Below are 21,945 nucleotides of genomic sequence, written 5' to 3' on the forward strand. Positions count from 1 at the left end.
GAACAGATTCCATTAATATGGTGCCTTTAATTCAAAAAAAAGGTCCACGGCATATGATAGAAGGCAAAAGTGAATGCTGAGCCAAAAAAACCAGTAGGAGTGGAGTGGCCAAGCATGGTTTGATAAGCAGACTCCAAGGAAAAGAGAGAGATGGTAGGCTTAGGGAGTGTGTTCAACAATGCAGAGCAAGACATTGTGAGTCAGATTGGTTGAAAGATGCTCAAATGAGTCAGCAGTCAAATATTAGGAGGAAGTGGGGTTACTGTACACAATTAGAGATGATTTGATGTATTATTGTCACATGTATTAACAGTGAAAAATATTGTTTCTTGCGTGCTATACAGACAAGGCATACTGTTCATAGAGAAGGAAAATGAGAGAGTGCAGAATGTAGTATTACAGTCACAGCTGGGGTGTAGAGAAAGATCAACTTAAAGCAAGGTAAGCCCATTCAAAAGTCTGACAGCAGCAGGGAAGAAGCTGTTCTTGAGTCAGTTGGTACGTGACCTCAGACTTCTGTATCTTTTTCCTGAGGGGAGAAGGTGGAAGAGAGAATGTCTGGATTGCTTGGGGTCCTTAATTGTGCTGGCTACTTTGCCGAGGCAGCGGGAAGTAGGCTGGTTTGCATGATGCATTGAGCTACATTCATAACCTTTTGTAGTTCCTTGCGGTTTTGGGCAGACCAGGAGCCATACCAAGCTGTGATACAATCAGAAAGAATGCTTTCTGTGGTGTATCTTTAAAAGTTGGTGAGAGTTGTAGCTGACATGCAAAATTTCCTTAGTCTTCTGAGAAAGTAGAGATGATGTTGGGCTTTCTTAACTGTAGTGTTGGCATGGAGGGGTCCAGGACAGGTTGTTGGTGATCTGGACACCCTAAAAACTTGAAGCTCTCATCCTTTCTACTTCGTCCCCATTGATGCAGACAGGGGCATGTTCTCCAAATTGCTTCCTGAAGTTGATGTCAACAAAACAAAGGAAATTGCCATTAAAGGAGAGATTTTTGCTGCACCAGTTCACCAGATTCTCTGTCATTCCTGTACTTTGTCTCACCTTTGTCTGAGATCCAACCCAGTATGGTGATGTTGTCTGCAAACTTGAAAAATCAAATTCGAGAGGAATTTGGCCACACAGTTGTAAGTGTATAAGGCGTATAGTAGGGGGCTGAGAACACAGCCTTGTGGGGCATCAGCGTTGAGGGCGATGTTGACAAAGCAAACAAACAATACTAAGATAATACTCCAATGTGATTTGTATTTGTAGCTGCAGTATTCTCTACTCATAGAACACTACAGCGCAGAACAGGCCCTTCGGCCCACGATGTTGCGCCGACCAGCTTTTTAAAAAAAAACAACACTAACCCACTAATCTAAACCAATCCCATTTCGTCCATAAACCTATCCACAGATCTCTTAAACGCCCCCAAACTAGGTGCATTTATAACTGCAGCTGGCAGGGCATTCCAGTCCCTCACCACCCTCTGGGTAAAGAACCTACCCTTGACATCAGTCCTATAACTACCCCCCCCTTAATTTAAAGTCGTGCCCCCTCGTGCTAGCTTTCTCCATCCTAGGAAAAAGGCTATCACTATCTACCCTGTCTAAACCTCTAATCATCTTATATGTTTCAATAAGGCCCCCTCTTAGCCGCCTTCTTTCCAGCGAAAACAACCCCAAATCTCTCAGTCTCTCCTCATAGGATCTCCCCTCCATACCAGGCAACATCCTGGTAAACCTCCTCTGCACCCTCTCCAAAGCCTCTACATCCTTCCTGTAATGTGGGGACCAGAACTGCACACAATACTCCAATACGGCCGCACCAGAGTTGTGTACAGTTGCATCATGACGCTGCGACTCCTAAGTTCAATCCCCCTACCAATAAATGCCAAGACACCTTATGCCTTCTTAACAACCTTATCTACTTGATTCCCAACTTTCAGGGATCTATGTACACATACACCTAGATCCCTCTGCTCCTCCACACTATTCAAAGTCCTCCCATTAGCCCTATACTCAACACATCTGTTATTCCTACTGAAATGAATTACCTCACACTTCTCCACATTAAACTCCATCCGCCACCTCGCGGCCCAGCTCTGCAACCTTTCTATGTCACCCTGCAAACTATGACACCCTTCCTCACAATCTACCACACCTCCGACTTTGGTGTCATCAGCAAACTTACTAATCCACCCAACTATACCCTCATCCAGATCATTAATAAAAATTACAAACAGCAGTGGCCCCAAAACAGATCCCTGAGGCACACCACTCGTAACCGAACTCCATGACGAATATGTGCTCAGATATGCTTTTTGTAGTTATCCGTATTAACATCATTAACTCAGTCATCTGGTATGTGGGCACACCTTCAATTAAAGGATGAATTAAACCATACCAACTTTTTTTGCATTTTACTTGGAAAAAACACACGTGACAGGCCACATACATTGAATGCCATGTGGATAGAAATATGAACTTCTATTTTTAAAATCAATATAATAGTTGTGTGAATTATTCTATAGCATGAAGTCTTCAATAGCATTAAATTGATGTTGCATGTAAAAACAATTTATAAGGTAATAAGGTTGAAGCCAGGGTAGATATGATAATTAGAGGGATAGATTGTATTCTCTGCAGAAGTGCCCAAGAAGCCATGAGGGTATGTTGCCTCTGACTAAGATAGCTTTGAGCAGCTGCAAAAGAACTTGGATTGGGAGTGCAAGATTCTACTGATGTGTACCATGTTGGGACCAAAGATATTGGGAAGGATAGACTTCCTGTTAAGGAAACATCACAAATTTAAAAAAAGGACCTCACAAGTGGTGATTACTAACTTGCCACACTGTGCTAATTGTTAAGATCTTGATAGAGACCAATAACATTTTTATTCTTTTGGAATCTGCAGACCAAGGTTTTTTAAATTCATTTGCATTATTGTTTGCTAGGTCAATGTTTATTGTCCATCTCTGATTGCACTAGAGAGGTTAATAATCAGCTGCCTTCTTGAACAGCTGCAGTCCCTCTGGTGTAGGTGCATGCGTAATGCTGTTAGGGAGGGAGTTCCAGGACTTTGACCCAGCGATGTGAAGCAATGGTGATATATTTCCAAGTTAGAATGATGAGTGACTTGGAGTGGAACTTCCAGGTGGTGGTGCTCCCATATATTCTCTATTGTTGGAGATGGCTGTTGCCTGTCACTGTGTGACTTGTCAGCCAAAACCTGGATATTGTCCAGGTCTTGCTGCATTTGGACATGATTCTTCAGATACTGAAGAAGACCATCAGTGGTGCTGAACATTGTGCAATTATCAGCAAACATCCCCACTCTGACTTTTATGACGGAAGGAATATTGTTGAGAAGCAGCTGTAGATGGTCAGACTTCGGGCACTACCCTAAGGAACTCCTGCAGTGATGTCCTGGGACTGAAATGACTGACCTCCAACTACCACAACCATTTTCCTTTGTGCGAGGTACATCTTCAGACAGCAAATATTTCCCCCAATTTCTATTGACTCTAGTTTTTCTAGGGCTCTTTGATGCCACATTCAGTCAAATGTTGCCATAAGGTCAAGGGCAGTTATTCTCACCTTAGTTCTAGAATTCAGCTCTTCTGTCTACGTCTGAATCAAGGCTGTAATGAAGCCAGGAGCTGAGTGACCCTGACAGAACCCAAACCGATAACACTGTTGATGACTCCTATTCACTTTACTGATGGCCAAAAAAAGACTATTGGGTCTGTAGTTGGCCGTACTGGATTTGCAAAGTAGATGTTAGTGTCGCAATGCTGGAATAGCAAGTTCTGGAGAAAGTCTTCAGTTGCTGGAATGTAGTCAGGGCTCAGGGCCTTTGCTGTATCCAATGCCTTCAGCTATTTGTTGATATCGCAAGTTGGCATCTGCATACTGGGGACTTCCTGAGTAGGCTGAGATGGATCATTCACTTGGCATTACTGGGTGAAGATTGTTGCAAATGCTTCAGCCTTATCTTTTGCAGTGATGGATGGGGATATTTGTGGGGCTTCATTCTCCAGTGAACTGTTCAGTTGTCCATCATCATTTACAACTGGATGTGGCAGGACGGCAGAGTTTAGATCCAATCCATTGCTTGTAAAATCACTTAGCTCTATCACTTATGCTGTTTGGTACGCAGGTAACCCTGAGTTGTAGCTTCACCAGGTTGATGGCTCATTTTTACGTATGTTTGGCGTTGCTTCTGGCATGCCCTGTGCACTCCTCATTGAACCAGGGTTGATCCCCTGGCTTGGTGGTAATGGTAGAGTGGAGAATATGCTGAGCCTAGAGGTTATAAATTATGGTTGAGTACAATTCTGTTGCTGCTGCTGGCCCACAGCATCTCATGGAAGCCCTGTTGGAGTGCCACACAATACTATGGCAGCTATCCTCTATGTAAAGATGATTCTTTATCTTCACAAGGACTATGTGGTGTTTGCTTCTACTGAAACCCTCATTGATAGATACATCTGTGGCAGGTGATTTGGTGAGGATGAGCTCAGGTACATTTTTCTCTCTTGTTGGATCCCTCACCACCTGCTGCCAACCCAGTCTAGCAGCTATCACCTTTAGGACTTGACCAGCTCAGTCTTTAGTGGCATGCTGGTGATAGACATTGAAGTAATTTGAAGCTTTGTCACCCTTGGTGCTTACTCTGAGTGGTGTCCAACACGGAGGGTATTGATTTTAACAGCTAAAGGAGACTTGGTAATCAGCAGAAAGTTTCCTGGCCCATTCTTGACAATGTTGAGGAGTCCCAGCGTGACACCACTCAATTGTATATTATTGTGCTGCCATGTCAGCTGAGTCTGTCCTGTCAGTGGCACAGGACACATTCAGGGATGCTGATGGTGGTATCTCAGCCATTTTCTGTAATGTATGATTCCATGAGTATGCCTGTGGCTTGCCTAGTCTGAGAGAGACTGCCAGTTTTCGCACAAGTTGTCAGCTGCTAGTAAAGAGAATTTTGCACAATCAACAGGGCTGGGTTTGCCATTGTCACTTCTAGTGCCGAGTTTGATGCTGAGTGTCCATTGGGTTTTGTTTTTTTTTGACTTTTAGCAGTTTGATACAGCTGAGTGGCTTGCTGGATCATTTTAGAAGGCTTTTATAAATCAACCACATTGCTGTGGGTCTGTAGTCACGTGTAGGCCAGACCAAGTAAGGACAACAGATTCCCTTTCCTAAAGGGCATTGGTGAAGAAGATGGTTTTCATGACAATTGACAATGGCTTCATTAGACTTTTAAATTCAGAATTTTATTGAATTCAAATCCGAATATATGCCATTATGGGATTCGAACCCATGTCCCCAGAGCATAACCTTGCATCTTTGGATTATTAGTTATAATACTATTATTCTACCATCTCCCCTTTTTTATAGGGCAAATGTAGAAAAGCTGTTTCAACTTGTGGGGGGAGACTAAAGCCAAGGGACTGTACAATATAATAGGAAAATCAGGAGAAACCTCCAACTGCAGAACAGTTGGAATGGAGAACTTGCTATCCAAAGGAGTAGCTGAGGTGAATAACATAGATGTATTTCAGCAGAAAGTAATTGACCTAAGGAAGAAAGGAGTATGTTATGCTGATATAATAGGAGGAAGCCTGAATGAGGCGTAAACTTAGTCAAAGAACTTTTGGATTCAGTGGCCTGTTTGTGTGCTGCATATTCTATGCAACTAATTTTCCATTGAAAACTTAAATTTAAATTCTTCAAATTTAGATGGACAGCCTTATGAAGTTGTTGCAGTTGGAACGGGAGAGATGAACTGCAATGATCCTTTATTTTCTGAAGGCCGAATCGTGCATGACTCCCATGCTGTAGTTACCGCAAGACGCTCACTACTGAGGTAAAGTATATAATATTCTAAACTCTGAAAGTTGTTATTCGGTGTATGCGACTTTATTTATACAGAAGCTGAAGAAAAGCTTTTTAGCATTGAATGGCTACCATGTAAGTCGTAAAGCAGAGTCAGCCTGCTGCTTCACATGATATTTTCATGAGACTGGTTTGTATCTACATAACATCTGTCACAACCTGCAGTCCCATTTCAGAAGGTTGAATATCCTTAATATAAAAAAGGATAGCAAGAGTTTTTATAAATATATAAAAAGGAAGAGGCTGGCTAGGGTGAATGTTGGTCCTTTAGAGGATGAGAAAGGGGACCTAGTGGTAGGGGCTAAGGATATGGCTAAGGTATTGAATAACTTTTTTGTTTCTGTCTTCACGGAGGAGGACGTGAATAATTTGCCGGGTGTTAGCGATGGAAAGGTGGTAGGACTGGAGGGTCTTAATGACATTACTGTTACTAGAAAGGCGGTGCTCGACAGACTGGAGGGGCTGATTGTGGACAAGTCCCCAGGACCGGATGGAATGCATCCGAGGGTTCTGAAAGAAATGGCGGAGGTGATAGTGGATGCCTTGGTGGTTATTTTCCAAACGTCGCTGGATTCCGGGGAAGTGCCGGATGATTGGAAAACGGCTAATGTTACGCCGTTGTTTAAGAAGGGTGCCAGGCAAAAGGCGGGGAATTATAGGCCGGTTAGTTTAACGTCTGTGGTAGGTAAAATGTTAGAATCTGTCATTAAGGAGGAAATTGCGAGGCATCTTGAAGGGAATTGCTTGATAGAGCAGACGCAGCACGGTTTCATTAAAGGGAAGTCGTGTCTGACAAATTTACTGGAGTTCTATGAGGATGTGTCTAGGGCAGTGGATAGAGGAGAGCCGGTGGATGTGGTCTTTCTAGATTTTCAGAAGATGTTTGACAAAGTGCCTCACAAGAGGTTATTGCAGGAGGTCGAGGGACATGGAGTTGGGGGTAGGGTGTTAGCGTGGATAGAGGATTGGTTGTCAAATAGGAGGCAGAGAGTGGGGGTCAACGGATGCTATTCGGATTGGCGGATGGTGACTAGTGGAGTGCCCCAGGGGTCGGTGCTGGGGCCTCAGCTTTTTACCATTTATATAGATGATCTGGAGGAGGGAACCGAGTGTAGAGTGTCGAAATTTGCTGATGACACCAAGATTGGGGGAACGGCAAATTGTGCGGAGGGTGTGGAGAGTCTGCAGAAGGATCTAGATAGGCTGGGCGAATGGGCCAGGAAATGGCAAATGGAATTTAATGTTGGCAAGTGTGAGGTGGTCCACTTTGGTAGGAAGAATGGTAGGAAGGACTATTACTTACGGGGCGAAAAACTGCAGCAGGCGACGGTGCAGAGGGACCTCGGGGTCCTTGTGCATGAGTTGCAAAAACCCAGCTTGCAGGCGCAGCAGGTGGTCAGGAAGGCGAATGGGATGCTGGCCTTCATAGCGAAGGGGATTGAATATAAAAGTAGGGAGGTCTTGCTGCGGCTATATAGGGCATTGGTGAGGCCGCAGCTGGAGTACTGTGTGCAGTTTTGGGCGCCGCACCTGCGCAAGGATATTTTGGCCTTGGAGGGAGTGCAGAGGAGGTTTACTAGGCTGATGCCGGAGTTGAGGGGGTTGAGCTATGAGGAGAGGCTGAATAAACTGGGCTTGTACTCATTAGAGTTTAGAAGAATGAGGGGAGATCTCATTGAGACGTATAAGATGATGAATGGGATGGATAGGATAGAGGTGGAGAGACTCTTCCCGCTCAAAAAAGACAGTAGGACTAGGGGGCACAGCCTCAAGATAAAAGGGGGGTGGTTTAGAACGGAGTTGAGGAGGAACTTCTTCACTCAAAGGGTGGTGAATCTCTGGAATTCTCTGCCCGTTGAGGTGGTGGAGGCTGCCTCGCTAAATATTTTTAAGACGCGGGTTGATGGGTTTTTGATAGGAGAGGGGATTAAGGGTTATGGGGAGAGGGCGGGAAAGTGGAACTGAGCAGCGACAGATCAGCCATGATCTTATTGAATGGCGGGGCAGGCTCGAAGGGCTGGATGGCCTACTCCTGCTCCTATTTCTTATGTTCTTATGAATGCAATAGTGAAAGATTACTACGTGGTCAGAGATGAGGAGACCCCAAACCATGGCTGATCAGCCTGCTTAATTTGACTTAAAAGATCCCTTGGCAGTTTTTTGATAAAGCAGATAATTCTCTCCTGATGCCCTGACTAATATTTATCCCTCAACCAACATCACTAAAGAGATACTGATCATATGTTGTACAGTTCATTCTTATAAATAGCAACAGAAATTTGCTGCTATATTTCCTATGTTATCAGTGATTTACTTCAAAAATAGTACTTAATTGCGCAATATTTTGAGCATTCAGATTTCAGGAAAAATTATATAAATATAATTCATTCTTTTAATTTGAAGTTTGTATTTTTTTTATTCAGTAAGTGGAAAGTGTTTAGAATAATCTGTTTGGTTCATCAACAATTGAACGCAATTGTAAGGAAATTAATTGTATCAGTGGTTACACAGATTATTTCAATGTTAAGCATTGACCCTGGTATTTGTCATATTTCTTTGAGTAATTTCTTTTCCTGAAAGCTCTCAAGATTTTCAAAATTTTGATTTTAAAATCTCTCAAGATTTTCTTGAGAGCTGTCATTGTTTTGGAGGCTACGTTTTGGGTTTTCAGGGCACCTTTCTCATTGCCACGAAAATGGTAGCACAGTCATTAGCACTGCTGCCTCACAGTGCCAAAGACTCCAGTTTGGTTCCTGACTTTGACTGTGTGGAGTTTGCATGGGTTGCCTCCCACAGTTCGAAAGACGTGCTTGTTAGGTGCATTGGCCATGCTGAATTCTCTCTTTCTACCTGAACAAGTGCCAGTGTGTGGAGACTAGGGGATTTTCATAGTAACTTCATTGCAATGTTAATGTAAGCCTACTTGTGACAATAAATAAACTTTAAATCCCTTATTAGGTAATGCAGCCACATAATATCATTACCCTCTATTTGTGATTTTAAAAAAATGTAAGTGTTTCCCTTAGGTTGACACGGTTGTACAAAAATGAAAGTCTGTATGTTTGCAAGATAACTCGTGCATACATTGGTTACATCTGAACTCAACTATTCCAACACACTCCAGGCTCCCATATTCTACTGTCCTTAATCTTGAGATCATTCACAAATCTGCTGCCCATGTCTTAACTCATAGCAAGTTCTATTCCACAGTCACCCCTTTGTTCATTGATCTGTGTTGGCTCTTAGTCAAACAATATCTTGATTTTAAAATTTTTATCCATGTTTTCAAATCTGTCTTGGTCTCTTTCCTCCAGCTCCACAATCTACAAGATTTCTAATTCTGACTGCCTTTGCATCCCAATTTTAATTGCGCCATCATTGGCGACAGTATCTTCAATTGCCAAAGCCTTGAGTGTGGAATACTTTCCTTACACTTCTTTACTTCTCTACCTCACTTTCCTCCTTTTAAGGTCTCATTAGCCACTGCTGCCTCCTCACGTGGCTTGGTGTCATGCTGTGTTTTACAATGCCTCTGTAAAGCACCTTGGAATTTTTCATAATGTTAAAAGAATTATTTAAATTTAAGCTACTATATTCAATTTCATTCACTCAGATAAGGGCAGCATGGTGTCACGGTGGTTAGCACTGCTGCCTCACAGCACCAGGGACTTGGGGTCAATTCCCAGCTTAGGTCACTGTTTGCTCTCTCCATTTCTGCGTGGGTTTTCTCCAGATGCTCCAGTTTGCTCCCAGAGTGAAAGAGGTGCTGGTTAGGTGCATTGGCCATGCTAAATTTTTCCCGAGTGTAGGAAAAGAAGAAACAAAAATGTGTCTGGAACAAATGTGCCGGTGTTTGGAAACAAAATAAGGGGGTGGTAGAGTTGGCAGAGATTAGTGTCTAAAATTGTTGCGCTTAATGGTGCACCTGAAAGGCTGTAAAGTGCTTAATTGAAAGATGATGTGCTATTTCTCAAGCTTAGTTGAGTTTCACTGGAATAATGCACCAAACCAAGATAGATGTCAGCTTCAGTGATCGTTGCGTGCTAGAACTCCAAATTCAGTTTGAGGGTGAGAAACTGGAGTCCTACACTTGCATTTTGGAACTAAACAAAGATAATTACTTTGGCATGAGGAAGGATTTGACCCTTATGGACTTGGCAGGAAGACTAAAAGGTAGATGTTTAAGGAGAGGGTCAGTTCCTCCCAACTAAAATATAACCTTTCTTCTTCTCTGGAATGTAAGAGGGAGAAGAAACACCTATGGCCAAATAAGAAAGTAAAAGATAACATAAAAGCTAAGGCACACATATTGCAAAGGTCAGTGGCAGGCTGGAAGATGAATTTTTAAAAGATCAACAAAGGGTTACTAAAAAAGTAATGAAAAGAAATAATTACAAAAGAAAACTAGCACAAAATATTAAAAAGATAGCAAAAACTTTTATAAGTATATAATAAAGAAAAGAGTAGTTGAAATGAATATGAGACTCTTAGAGGATGAGACTGGGGAGTTGATGGTGAGCAGTGCAGAAATAGCAGATTAAGTAGATCAGTATTTTGCCTTAGTTTCCACAGTGGAAAACACTAATGCCATTGCATACTAACAGGTATTTGTAGAGGTAATGAAAAGGAAGGAACATAGAACAATCATCAATAGGGAAAACATGCAGAGCAAACAACTGGGTTTGAAGGTATACTCAGGACCTGATGGCCTACCTCCTAGACTTTTAAAGGAAATGGCATCAGGGATGGTGAATCCATTGGTTATGATATTCCAAAATTCTCTAGATACCGGAAAGGTTCCAGTGGATTGGAAAAAATGCTAATATAGGAGACTTTAGATCAGTTAAACATCTGTTGGGAAATTTTAAGGGAGTTATAATAGGACATTCAGAAAGTCAAAACACAATCTATCAGAATCAGCATTGTTTTACAAAGGGTAAATAGCGTTTGACTGATTTGCTAGATGTAACAAGCCAAGTGGATAATAGGGATTTTATAGATGTAATATATCTGGACTTCCGGAAGACAGTTGATAAGGTGCCTCACAAAAGGTTATTCTACAAGATAAAATCACATGGGGTTGGGTTAATTTATTAGCTTGGATAGAGAACTGGCTAACCAACAGAAAGCAGAATCGGGATAAATGAGTTTTTCTGGTTGGCAAGATGTTAGTAGTGGGGTATCACAGGATTCGGTCCATATTAATAGCTTGGATGCAGGGATAGAAAGCATTATAGCTAAATTTGCAGATGACATTAAAATAGGTGGGATAATAAGATGCAATAAAGAAATAAGCAATTTATAAATGATATGGATAGGTTGGATGAGTGGGCCAAAATTTGGCAGATGGAGTTTAAAGTGGATAAGTGTGAGGTTATCCATTTTAGTCAGAAAAATTGAAAGACAGCTAATTATCCAAATGGTGAGAAATTTCAGTGTAGTTTGGTGCAGAGGGATCTGGATACCCTTGAGCATGAATCACAGAAAACTACAGCAGGTAATAAGGAAGGCAAATGGAATTTTGGCATTTATTGCTGAAGGAATAGAGTATAAAAGAGGTGTTGCTGCAACTGTACGAGGTATTCATGAGACCGCATCAGAAGTATTGTGCACAGTTTTGGTCCCCTTGAGGAGGGTGTAATTGCATTGGAGGCAGTTCAGAGGAGGTTCATTAAATTGATTCCAGAGATGAGGGCTTTGTCTTATGAAGAGAGATTGAACGGTTTTGACCTATACACGCGATAGTTTAGAAGAAGGAGGGAGATCTTACTGAGGTGTATAAGTTGCTAAAGGAGATTGACAAGGTAGATGTAGAGAGGATGTTTCCTTTTGTGGAGCAATCTAGAACGAGGGGGTCATAGTTTTAGGATAAGGGATAGCAGATTTACTACAGTGATGAAATATTACTTCTCTAAGGGTCGTGAGTTTGTGGAATTCACTACCTCAGAGTGCGGTGAAGGCCGAACATTGAGTAAATTTAAGGAGGAGATGGACAGATTTTTAACTAGTAATAGGTGAAAGTGTTATGGAGAATGGACAGGAAGGTGGAGTTGAGGCTGAGACGGGGACAATGTCACAACTGTGGGGAAAATAGGCCACTTCAAAACAGTTTGCATTAAACCACTGACAGCCTGTAAAAAAGCGAAAATCTTAAAGCAGAGCCGCGTACATAAATGAAAGAACCACAAGAATAGGAATTAATCTTCTCCAGAGATATAGATGACACTGATAATGAGTCTTCAAGTTAAACTCAAGTGGATGGACTGAGTTTGAATTAGATACAAGAGCAGGGGTCCCTATTTGATTAGATGAAGTTAATTTCTCAAATAGATAACTTTGAAATCCTTGTCAATTAAAGCCAACTCTAAACAAAGCTGAAAATAAGATTGAACAATCCTTAAACCTCTTGTCATTTAAAATCTGTACTGTCCTCTACGAAAGAGAAAGGCTTATCTAAAATTGAAATTAATTTGTATGGTGGAAGAAGTTGCGAATGAGAATTACATCACATAATTCCAAAACAAATTTGAAAAATTATTTAAAAGGCTAGGGAAAACGCATCACACTCAGGTGATGCTAAACCATTTTGTGTCTTTACACCAAGGAAAGTCCCTCACTCATGTTTAGACCAAATCAAGGTTGAAATAGAAAGAGTCCAGTGACCAGATGTTATCTAACCAGTCAACATGTCAACACAGTGGTGTGCAGGCATGGTTACAATTCCAAAACCAAGCAGCTCTAATATTGTTGTATTGTCATTGAACTATTAATCCAAAGACCCAGGGGAATCCTCTGGGGATCTAGGTCTGAATTTTACCATGGTAGATGGTTAAATTTGAATTTAATAAAAATCTGGAAGGAAAATTCCAACAATGACCATGAAACCATTGTCAATTGTTGTTAAATCCCATCTGGGATCCTTTAGGGTAGGAAATCTGTCATTCTAACCTGGTTCAGTCTACACATGACTCCAGATTCACAGCAATGTGGTTGACTCTTAAATGTGATCGGAATAGCTGTTGGAAGCCCCAGTTCAAGGGCAATTAGGGATAAGTGCAGGCCCAGCTAAAGGTGCCCACATCCATGAATGAATAAAAGAAAAATTGGAAGGCATAGAAAGAACAAGATGCCATATGGACAGCATCAACCCATGAGAGACCCACATTTGCAGTTTCAGAACAGCCCTGAGTCCCTTAGTGTAGGTATGCCTGAATAAAAAATGAGTTCACCAAACCCATTTTTTAGATCACATAGTTTGATTTGATTTATTATTGTCACAAGTATTAACATACTGTGAAAAGTATTGTCTCTTGTGCACTATACAGACAAAACATACCATTCATAGAGAAGGAAACGAGAGAGTGCAGAATGTAGTGTTACAGTCATCGCTAACTTAATGCAGGGTCAGTCCATTCAAAAGTCTGACAGCAACACAGAAGAAGCTGTTCTTGAGTGGGTTGGTACATGATCTCAGACTCTTGATTCTTCTTCCCAAAGAATAAGGTGGAAGAGAGAATATCCGGGTTCCTTAATTATGCTGGCTACTTTGCCGAGGCAGCAGGAAGTGTAGACAGAATCAATGGATGGAAAGCTGGTTTGAGTGATGGGTTGGGCTTTGTTCATGATCTTTTGTAGTTCCTTATAGTCTTGGACAGAGCAGAGCCATACCAAGCTGTGATACAACTAGAAAGAATGCTTTCTATGATGCATCTGTAGTGTCGGCATGGGGGGACCAGGGCAGGTTGTTGGTTATTTGGAAATGTAACCATCCTGAATACCGTTGTGTTGACATGTTGACTGGTCAGATAACATCTGGTCACTGCACTGTTTCTATTTCAACCTTGATTTGGTCTAAACGTGGGTAAGAGACTTGTTGTAAAAAGGCAAAATGGTTTAGTATTAGCTCATAGGGTGATGCTTTTTCCCTAGCCTTTTAAAAAATTGCTCGAATGACTCGAACCGTTCTACTTTGTTCCCATTGATATAGACGGACATGTTCTCCTTTAAGCTTTCTGAAGTCGATGACAATCTCCTTTGTTTTGTTGACATTGAGAGAGAGATTATTGTTGCCGCATCAGTTCACCAGATTCTCTATCTCACTCCTGTACTCTGTCTCATTGTTGTTTGAGATTTGACCCACTAAGGTGGTGTCATCAGCAAACTTGAAAATCAAATTGAGGAATTTGGCCACACAGTCATAGGTATATAAGGAGAATACTAGGGGGCTGAGAACGCAGCCTTGCGGGACACTGACGTTGACGATGATCATTTAGGAGGTGTTGTTGCCTCCCCTTACTGATTTGTGGTCTGAGAATTAGGAAGTTCAGGATCCAGTTGCAGAGGGAAGTGTCGAGGCCCAGACCATGGAATTTGGAGATGAGGAGTTTCCTGGAAATAATAGTGTTGAAGGCTGAGCTGTAAATAAATAAGAGTCTGACATCAATGTCCTTGTTATTTAGGTGTTCCAGGATTTAGTGCAGGACCAGGGAAATGGCATCTGCTATGGACCTAATTGTGGCAGTAGGCAAACTGTAGTGGACCCAGATGGTCCAGGAGGCTGGAATTGATTCGTGCCATGACTAATCTTTCGAAGCACTTCATGATGACAGATGTCAGAGCTACCAGCCAATAGTCATTTAGCACACTGCTTAGTTTTCCTTAGGTACCCGGGATGATAATGGGGTATAATGTTAGCAAGTGTGAGGTTATCCATTTTGGCAGAAATAATGGTAGGAGGGATTATTATTTAAAAGGCGAAAAGCTGCAGCATGCTATGGTGCAAAGGGACCTGGGGGTCCTTGTGCACGAGTCGCAAAAACCCAGTCTGCAAGTGCAGCAGGTGATCAAGAAGGCGAAGGCGAATGGAATGTTGGCCTTTATAGCAAGGGGGATAGAGTATAAAAGTAGGGAGGTCTTGCTGCAACTGTACAGGGCACTGGTGAGGCCGCAGCTGGAGTACTGTGTGCAGTTTTGGTCGCCACGCTTGCGGAAGGATATATTGGCCTTGGAGGGAGTGCAGAGGAGGTTCACGAGGCTGATACCAGAGATGAGGAGGTTGGCCTATGAAGAGAGACAAAATAGACTGGGTCTGTACTCGTTGGAGTTTAGAAGGATGAGGGGGGATCTTATAGAGACGTATAAGATAATGAAGGGGGTGGATAGGGTAGAGGTAGAGAGATTCTTCCCGCTTAGAAAGGATAGCAGGACTAGAGGACAGAGCCTCAAGATAAGGGGGGTGCAGTTTAGATCAGAGTTGAGGAGGAACTTCTTCACTCAAAGGGTGGTGAATCCCTGGAATTCTCTGCCCGTTGAAGTGGTGGAGGCTACCTCGCTGAATATATTTAAGTCACGGGTAGATAGGTTTCTGATAGGGGAATTAAGGGTTATGGGGGGAAAGCGGGAAAGTGGAACTGATCCACTTTAGATCAGCCATGATCTTATTGAATGGCGGGGCAGGCTTGAAGGGCTAGATGGCCTACGCCTGCTCCTGTTTCTTATGTTCTTATGATGGTCATCTTCTTGAAACAGATAAAGACCTCAGATTGTTGTGAAGAGAGGTTGTAGATGTTATCATCATAGAATCATCGTAGAAACCCTAATGTCTGTGAATACCCCTGCCAGCTGATATGCGCAGGATCTGAGTGCATGTCCGGGTACCCCATCCGGACCAGTTGCTTTTCATGGGTTGACCTTCAAGAAAGCTGCTCTGACATTTGCAGTATGACCCCAGATACAGTTTCTTCCAGGGTAGAAGGCATGCTCTCACTGACCTCTTGCTCAAAACAGATGTAGAACACGTAGAGCTCATCAGGGAGAGGTGCGTTGGAGCCAGCAATTTTACATGCCTTCATCTTGTAGCCTGTTATGTCTTGCAGACCTTACTGTTGTCGGCAGGGGCTAGTGTGGCTAGCCTGGCGCTCTAGTTGGCCCAGCACTATCTTTTGGCATCTTTGATAGATCACCTTAGATCATACCTGACTTTCTTGTATAGGTCAGTGTCGCCTGACTTGAACGCCTCAGACCTGGACTTCAGCAAGCAGTGGATATCCCGCTGCATGCTGAAGTTCTAGGTGACCGGAATCACAGTGATCCACAAAGAAGACAAATATTAGAGAATTTCTGCACCTAAACTGCGAAGATTCCTTGGGACGGTGAACCAAGTTGGCAAATTTCTGAATATAGCAGAGGTCACCGGGTGGGTCGAGGTAAAACTTTTGAGATGGGAATTTGGCAACAAAATTGTTTTTTCTGGGCAACAAAAATGGGTGGCATGGTAGCACAGTGGTTAGCATTGCTGTGTCACAGCGCCAAGGACCTAGGTTCAATTCCAGTCTTGAGTGGGGCTTGCACATTCTCCAGTGTCTGGAGTGTGAGACGAAACCAGGAAGAAACCCATGCAAAGGTATACAGGTTAAGTTTATTGGCCATGCTAAATTGCCACTTAGTGTCAGGGGGATTAGCAGCTTACGGGGAGAGAGGGACTGGATGGGATTGATGTCAGTGCAGGTTTGATGGGCCAGTGGCCTCCCCTTGCACTGTAGGGATTCTATGAAAGAATTAAACAATTTTTCACCTCCTCTGAAATCTTGGTTCATTATTATGATAAAAATTAAAGACTACAGTGTTGCCCACTGGTCTGGGGACAGTAAATTCTTTCATTGGAGGTGGGCATCACTGGCTAGACCAATATTTTTATTGTCCACACCTAATTGCCCTTGAATTGGTGCCTTGCTCAGCTGAGCCACTGCCTTGACCTGCTGCAGCCCAAGTGATGTAGGTACAACTACAGTGCTGTTTGAGAAGGAACTCCAGGATTTTGACCCAACGACAGTGAGTGAACAATAATTTATTTCCGAGTCAGGATGGTGGGTGGCTTAGAGGGGAACCCCAGGTGGTAGTGTTCCCATGCATCTGCTATCCTGCCCTTCTGGTTGGTAGGCATCATGGATTTAGAAGGTGCTCTCTAAGGACCCTTGATGAGTTCCTGCAGTGCATCTTGTAGACGAAACATTGTGCTGCCAATGTGCATTCGTGATGAAGAGAATGGATGGAATGTCAGTCAAGCCGGTTGCTTTACTTTGGATGGTGTTGAATTTTGAGTGTTGTTGGAGTTGCACTCATATAGACAACTCTATTTGAAGCTTACAATAAAGAATTGGAAGACCTGCATTACACAACACCTCCATTCAGTCTGCAGGCATGATCTTGAGCTTCCATTGACCTGCCATTTTAATTCTCCACCTAGCTTTCCAAGCTGGAGTCTCATTACCTTGGCCTCTGTGCTGTCCCAGGGAAGCTCAACATAAGCATAAGGAATTGCACATCTTTTTGCAGTTAGGGACTCCCCCAGCCTTCTGAACTCGACATTGAATTCAACAAATTTCAGACTGTAAACTCTGTCTCTTTCGTTCCCACCCTAGCCCCTTAACCCCCCAACCCCTTAACTCCCCCCGCCCCGCCCTTTTCAGTGGTTTTATTTTTTCTTATAGAAACTGATCTGCTCTGGGCACTTTTTTGTTTCTTTTCCTGCCTACCACCATTGCCTTTGGTCTTGTAGGACTAAATGTTCTGTAACTTAATCTCCCCTGTCTTCCACACTGGCACAGACCTTCATTTTGTCCTCCTTCCACTTGCCACTTATTGTAATTTTCTGATGAAAAAATCATCAACCTGAAGCATTAACTCTGTTCCTCTCTCTACAGTTGCTGCCTGACTTGTTCAGTGTATCAGTATTTCTGTTCTTAGTTCAGATTTCCAACATTTGCAATATTCTGCTTTACCATCCCAAAGTAAGCTTCTTCCTTCTGCACTGTGGAGGAATATGGTTGGTCACATGAGAAAATACCTGTGTTAGATACAAACTTCCTTTATGTTGCTTACTCCCTACACTGATGGCCCAGTATTTGTATATTCCACACATGAAATATGCTTCTCAGAAGAGAATCTGGAAAGTAAATCATATTCCTATTCACATGTAAATATTAATAAAATCCCTTATTCTGATTTCACAGCACACTGGGTTTTCTCCTCAATGTTTTATTATTAAGACAATATCCAATGTGTCTATTGATGATGCATTCATTTTCACATTTTCTTATTTAGAGCAAAGTATAGAAAAATTTTATTATATTGAAGGTTATGTTACATCAGTGAAAAATAATGTAAATTGCAGAACAAGTATTTCATGTGCATCACTGTACATTCCAGGTATCTTTACAGACACCTTCTTATGTTCTACAACAAAAATTCTGATGTGGTGAGCCAGTCTATTTTTTGCATTGAATCTGGAAGAAAAGTTCTTACTGTTAAGGATCGTACTAATTTTCACCTTTATCTGAATCAACTGCCAAAAGGAGCTGCACAGATTAAACAATTGTAAGTCGGGAAATAGAACAATGTTTTGAAATAGTCTGTTCCTGAAATGGTGTAGATTTGTATCTGAGAGATATTTCTTATTTTATACGAATGGCACCCATATATTTTGTTGAAGATTACATTCCCAAATGATGACTTGTTTGAGGGCCATTTTCATTAAATACCAGAAGGCAATTATGTTTGCTTGTTTTTAACTATAGCATGTCCAATGAACATAAGTTTCAAAAGAAAGAATGTATGTGCACTGAATATTTTACATTCTCTGTACTTAATCAGCAACTTCAACATTAGAAAATTATTTCATAATATAAAGTTTACAGACCTGATTAGCATATTACAAACTCCATTCAGTACACAAATCATCTATATATGTTAAATTTGCTATTTATACTTGTTATGTTCAGTAATCTGTCATTTTATTTAGGTCGCAGCACAAAAGGATTTCCATTATTAAGTGAGCAGTTATTGGTGTCGCTAGTATTAGCTCTATACGCCATACTCCTAGATTGAGCTACATAAACTTAAAAGTTCGCCACTGTTTTCCGTTGACTGAAGTTTGCATTGATCAGTTGATTATGGGTAGTTTACTGATGATCAACTTTCCTTTGTGCACAATTCCTGCTGCTAATGAATAACAATAAAAATAACATATTTAATCCTTTCAACTCCAAGGGCCTTGACCTAACATCATTGAGCTCAGCTAGCTGTTTTGTTTTTACTTTGTATTACAGCTGTGTCCACCATTATCAGTAAGATAGTAAGAAAGAAGCTTGTTGAAAATTGGGTTCTTCTGGCTGCCAGTGGTGGAGGAGCCAGGAAATCTCAATTCCAAAGTTTCTAGGGAAGAGATGCAGGTGCCAAACATTTTTTAATTATCTTGGCTTTATTATTAAGCTTGCTTCTAGAACCCCACCCATAATTCCTTTGACAGATGATTACTCTTGGACATCGGAGTTCAATGTAATTTTTCAGGAGTGGCCAGTGATCCTATACCTAAGTGAAATATGTAACACAAGCATCTATAGAAGTAAATCTCACTGAGCCTTGGATGTATGCATCAAGTGAACTCTTATTACATAATATTTCAGTGAACTTTTCTAAAAACAAAACTTTCTAGCTTTATGTTTACAACAAACTATTTCAGGTGAAATCCATCAGATTTCTGCAAATGCATAGCAAAACTGCCAGCACGCACTTGCAAAAAACAGATTAATATTTTAGGCTGGTTTCTGACTTCTAATGGCTGATTGAGACTCACCCACTATTGTACTTTGAAAAATCAAACATTAACTTACAATGTAAATTAAGGCAATTGCAGGTATTCAAATCTTCAAGTTCTTTCCTGTTGTTTGAGTATTTGTTGTTTGTTCTGCTCTCAACCCCACAAAGTGATCCACTTATTTTTTAATTATGATAAAACCTTAAGCTCAAAATGTTAACTTTTCCATTTGCTTTATAGTTGCTAAGTGACCTGCTGTAATTTCCACTATTTGCTCTTTAATCTTAAAAGGAAACATGTAACTTTCCTCACATAGGCATTTGGCTCCTCACTCGATATCTACCTTTCATACTAACAAAGAAATGGAACTTCATGTTATTTTGGATGGAAAAGTGTACGCAATTAGTCATTGCAGTCCTGAAGTAACCAGTAGTAAAGTGTGTAGCATGTCCGCCAGTGATAAACTTACTCGCTGGGAAGTGCTTGGAGTTCAGGGAGCGCTACTGAGTCACTTCATTGAACCCATTTACATCAACAGCATTCTTATCGGTGAGTGTGATATTTCAACATTTGGTATTCTGCTAAAATGTATTGCATTTAGCTTTCATTATTAAAGAACTTGATACATTTTGAAAATTTTTGCACTTATTAAAAATTTTTTAGCTTGTCAAAAGGTTGTATTTTGTGATCCTTTTATAAACTTCACTCACATTGGTCACCGAAGGTGACTCCTGTCAAGTTTGTTCCACTCGAGCTTCTGTTATTTCCAATTCCTGATGAAATCAAGTAGCAGTTGCTTCAAGTATAATTTGCAGTAGCACCTGAAACAACTTTGCTGAACTCTTAATGCATTACTTTGCCACGATATGTATTTTGAGGACAAATCTTGAGGGCTTTTATGTGCATTAAAGAGAGGACAATCTTCTAACCTAGAAATCATTTTGGGGTTTTGTAAAAGTTAGATAAAGTAGATGACAAGGTGCATAAAATTTAAAATCTAAGGCCAAATAAATAAACCATGAGACATCATGAGTGGAGTTCTCTAATCTTGTTCATTCCCGCTCTGCTCCATTCACTGCAGTGGCACTGGAGAATCCAGCCCAGGACGAGTTTGGATGTTTCCAGTGTACATCACCAAAGGTTTGCTGAAGAAAAGTGACAAGAATTTTAAATGGTCGTGACAGTTTGTACTGCATTAGTATCTTGTCATGTTGTTTTACTTCACATGCATTTAAGTGCAAATAAATCTAAACAAGCTGTTTATCTTGTACTTATCAATCTGGCAGGATACTATATTCTGTCTTCTGAAACAAAGGAAGATTATAGTGGGGCATCCTACTTATTTTGCAGAAAGTAGTTTACAATGAGTCACTGTTATACACTTATTCATGTAAGCACAGAATAAATTCATTGAGTTCAGTTTGGAAGTGGGAAAGTTCAAATTGAAGCCAAGGTGTTAAAGTTGAATAAATGAAACTATGAAGACACGAGGGACAAATTGGCTGAGGTGCATTGGGAAAATACATTTAGAAAAATGAATGTGCATAGGTTACAGTCTTCAAAGAATTATTACATGGCTTACAGCACCTATACATTTCTTCATAGTGCAAAAACTTAAAGCCAGTTAACCATTGTTGACAAAGTTCAGGAATGTATAGAATTTTAAAAAAAGTTTATAAAGTCAATAAAAATAGTAGTAAACTCGAAGATTGGAAGGTTTTTAGAATCACCAAAGGAAGGCCAACAAACTGATAAAGAAAGGGACAACAGAATATAAACACAATCTAGCAAAAAACATGAGTGTAAAAGCTTCTATAGGTATGTAAGAAGAAAGTGTTTGGCTAAGACGCATGTGGGTCCATTCCAGGCAGAGTCAGAAGAATTTGTAATAGGGAATAGAAAATGGTAGGGAAGCTAAGTGATTTCTTTGTGTCTGTTTTCACTAAGGAAGATGCAGTAAATCTCCAAGATGTAGAGATTCAAGGGATTAGGGAGAATGCAGAGTTGAAGGAAATTAAAGTAAATTAGTTATATTGGGGAAATTAATCTGACTGAAAGCTCATAAGTCCGTGGGACCTGATATCATGCATCCCAGAGGTTTGAAAGAGGTTACTATAGAGATGATGGATGCATTAGTGATCATCTTCCAGAATTTTATAGATTGAAAGGTAGCAAATATCATGGCACTATTTAAGAACAAAGGGAGAGAGGAAACCTGTTAGCCTTACATCAGTGGTAGAGAAAATGCTGGAATCTATTATAAAGGATGTGATAAATAGACATTTGGACAATTGGCATAGTCGGCGTGGATTTACAAATGGGAAATCATATTGACGAACATAGTGTCATAGAGGTTTACAGCATGGAAGCAGGCCCTTCCACCCAACTTGTCCATGCTGCCCTTTTTTTTAACCACTAAGCTAGTTCCAATTGCCTGCGCTTGGCCCATATCCCTCGA

At 41.2% G+C, this 21,945-nt stretch overlaps 1 protein-coding gene across 1 annotated transcript in view; it reads left to right on the forward strand.

The window, feature by feature from the left end:
• Window positions 1–21,945, forward strand: part of adad1 (adenosine deaminase domain containing 1 (testis-specific)) — a 71,615-nt gene that overhangs the window by 39,425 nt on the left and 10,245 nt on the right. The window contains exons 7-9 of the mRNA XM_080186865.1: window positions 5,738–5,864; window positions 18,101–18,268; window positions 19,804–20,036. Coding sequence (XP_080042991.1) covers window positions 5,738–5,864; window positions 18,101–18,268; window positions 19,804–20,036 — 528 coding nt within the window. The remainder of the gene's footprint in view (window positions 1–5,737; window positions 5,865–18,100; window positions 18,269–19,803; window positions 20,037–21,945) is intronic.

Source organism: Carcharhinus amblyrhynchos, chromosome 1, assembly GCF_965287045.1.
Source record: "Carcharhinus amblyrhynchos chromosome 1, sCarAmb.v2.hapA, whole genome shotgun sequence".
Lineage (NCBI taxonomy): Eukaryota > Metazoa > Chordata > Chondrichthyes > Carcharhiniformes > Carcharhinidae > Carcharhinus > Carcharhinus amblyrhynchos.